Source organism: Orycteropus afer, unplaced genomic scaffold (genome assembly GCF_000298275.1).
Source record: "Orycteropus afer afer isolate SDZICR_OR568_19922 unplaced genomic scaffold, OryAfe1.0 scaffold00006, whole genome shotgun sequence".
In the NCBI taxonomy this organism is placed as follows: domain Eukaryota; kingdom Metazoa; phylum Chordata; class Mammalia; order Tubulidentata; family Orycteropodidae; genus Orycteropus; species Orycteropus afer.
In genome coordinates, this window is record NW_006921593.1 from 11,333,603 (window position 1) to 11,334,355 (window position 753).

At 51.0% G+C, this 753-nt stretch overlaps 1 protein-coding gene across 1 annotated transcript in view; it reads left to right on the forward strand.

Annotated features, from left to right (window-relative positions):
• OCM (oncomodulin) overlaps positions 1-406 on the forward strand; it is a 4,123-nt gene extending 3,717 nt beyond the window's left edge. The window contains exon 4 of the mRNA XM_007940975.2: positions 381-406. Coding sequence (XP_007939166.1) covers positions 381-406 — 26 coding nt within the window. The remainder of the gene's footprint in view (positions 1-380) is intronic.
• Positions 407-753: the final 347 nt, after the last annotated feature.

The window sequence follows — 753 nt, forward strand, 5'->3', positions numbered from 1 at the left end:
CACTCTGTCCTCTAGGGGCGCTGTGGGTCAGAATGGACTCCACGGCAGTGGGTGTGGTTTGGGCTTTGCTTCTGTGAAGACTGACAGCCTTGGAGAGAACCCTGTGGGGCAGTTCCAGTCTGTCCTCTAGGGGCGCTGTGGGTCAGAATTGACTCGACTAGGAGGCATATTGCAAAGCCAGAGATATTAGTTATACAGAAACGTGGAACACTGTCATCACCTTGACGTACCCAGCACCCACTTTTTCTTCCTGTTGTGCTCTCTAAGGGCATGCCTGTCACCCCACGATCGCTTCGCATCCTTCCTCCTCATCTAACTGGCCGCCCCACGTCTTCAAAGGACGGAGCCCTCTTCACTGACGGCTCTCCTCTTCCTTCCAGAATTCCAAGAAATGGTGCATGCTTAGAAGCCCCAGTCTACGGAGAGCGAGAACAGACGGATCGGAAGGACAGCTGGAGGACCTCCGAAGCCCCAGGAATGGGAAACCCCACCCCCACCCCGCCCCTGCCCCTAATTTATTCGTTTATTTCCTTCAACTGGCTCGCTGTTTGAGTGAGGTAACAAGACCGCCGGTGATGACTTTTTTAGTGACGCGTATGCCTTGGTGACTTCTGTAAGGCCCTAAGCAGGACAATCAATACCTAAAAAAAAAAAAAAAGAAAAATCATTCAATAAACACACGTTTCTCATCGTCCACTGCTGTGTGGGTGTGTTTTTTTCTCAGCAAGTTTCAGGGATGAATGCAATCTGAAG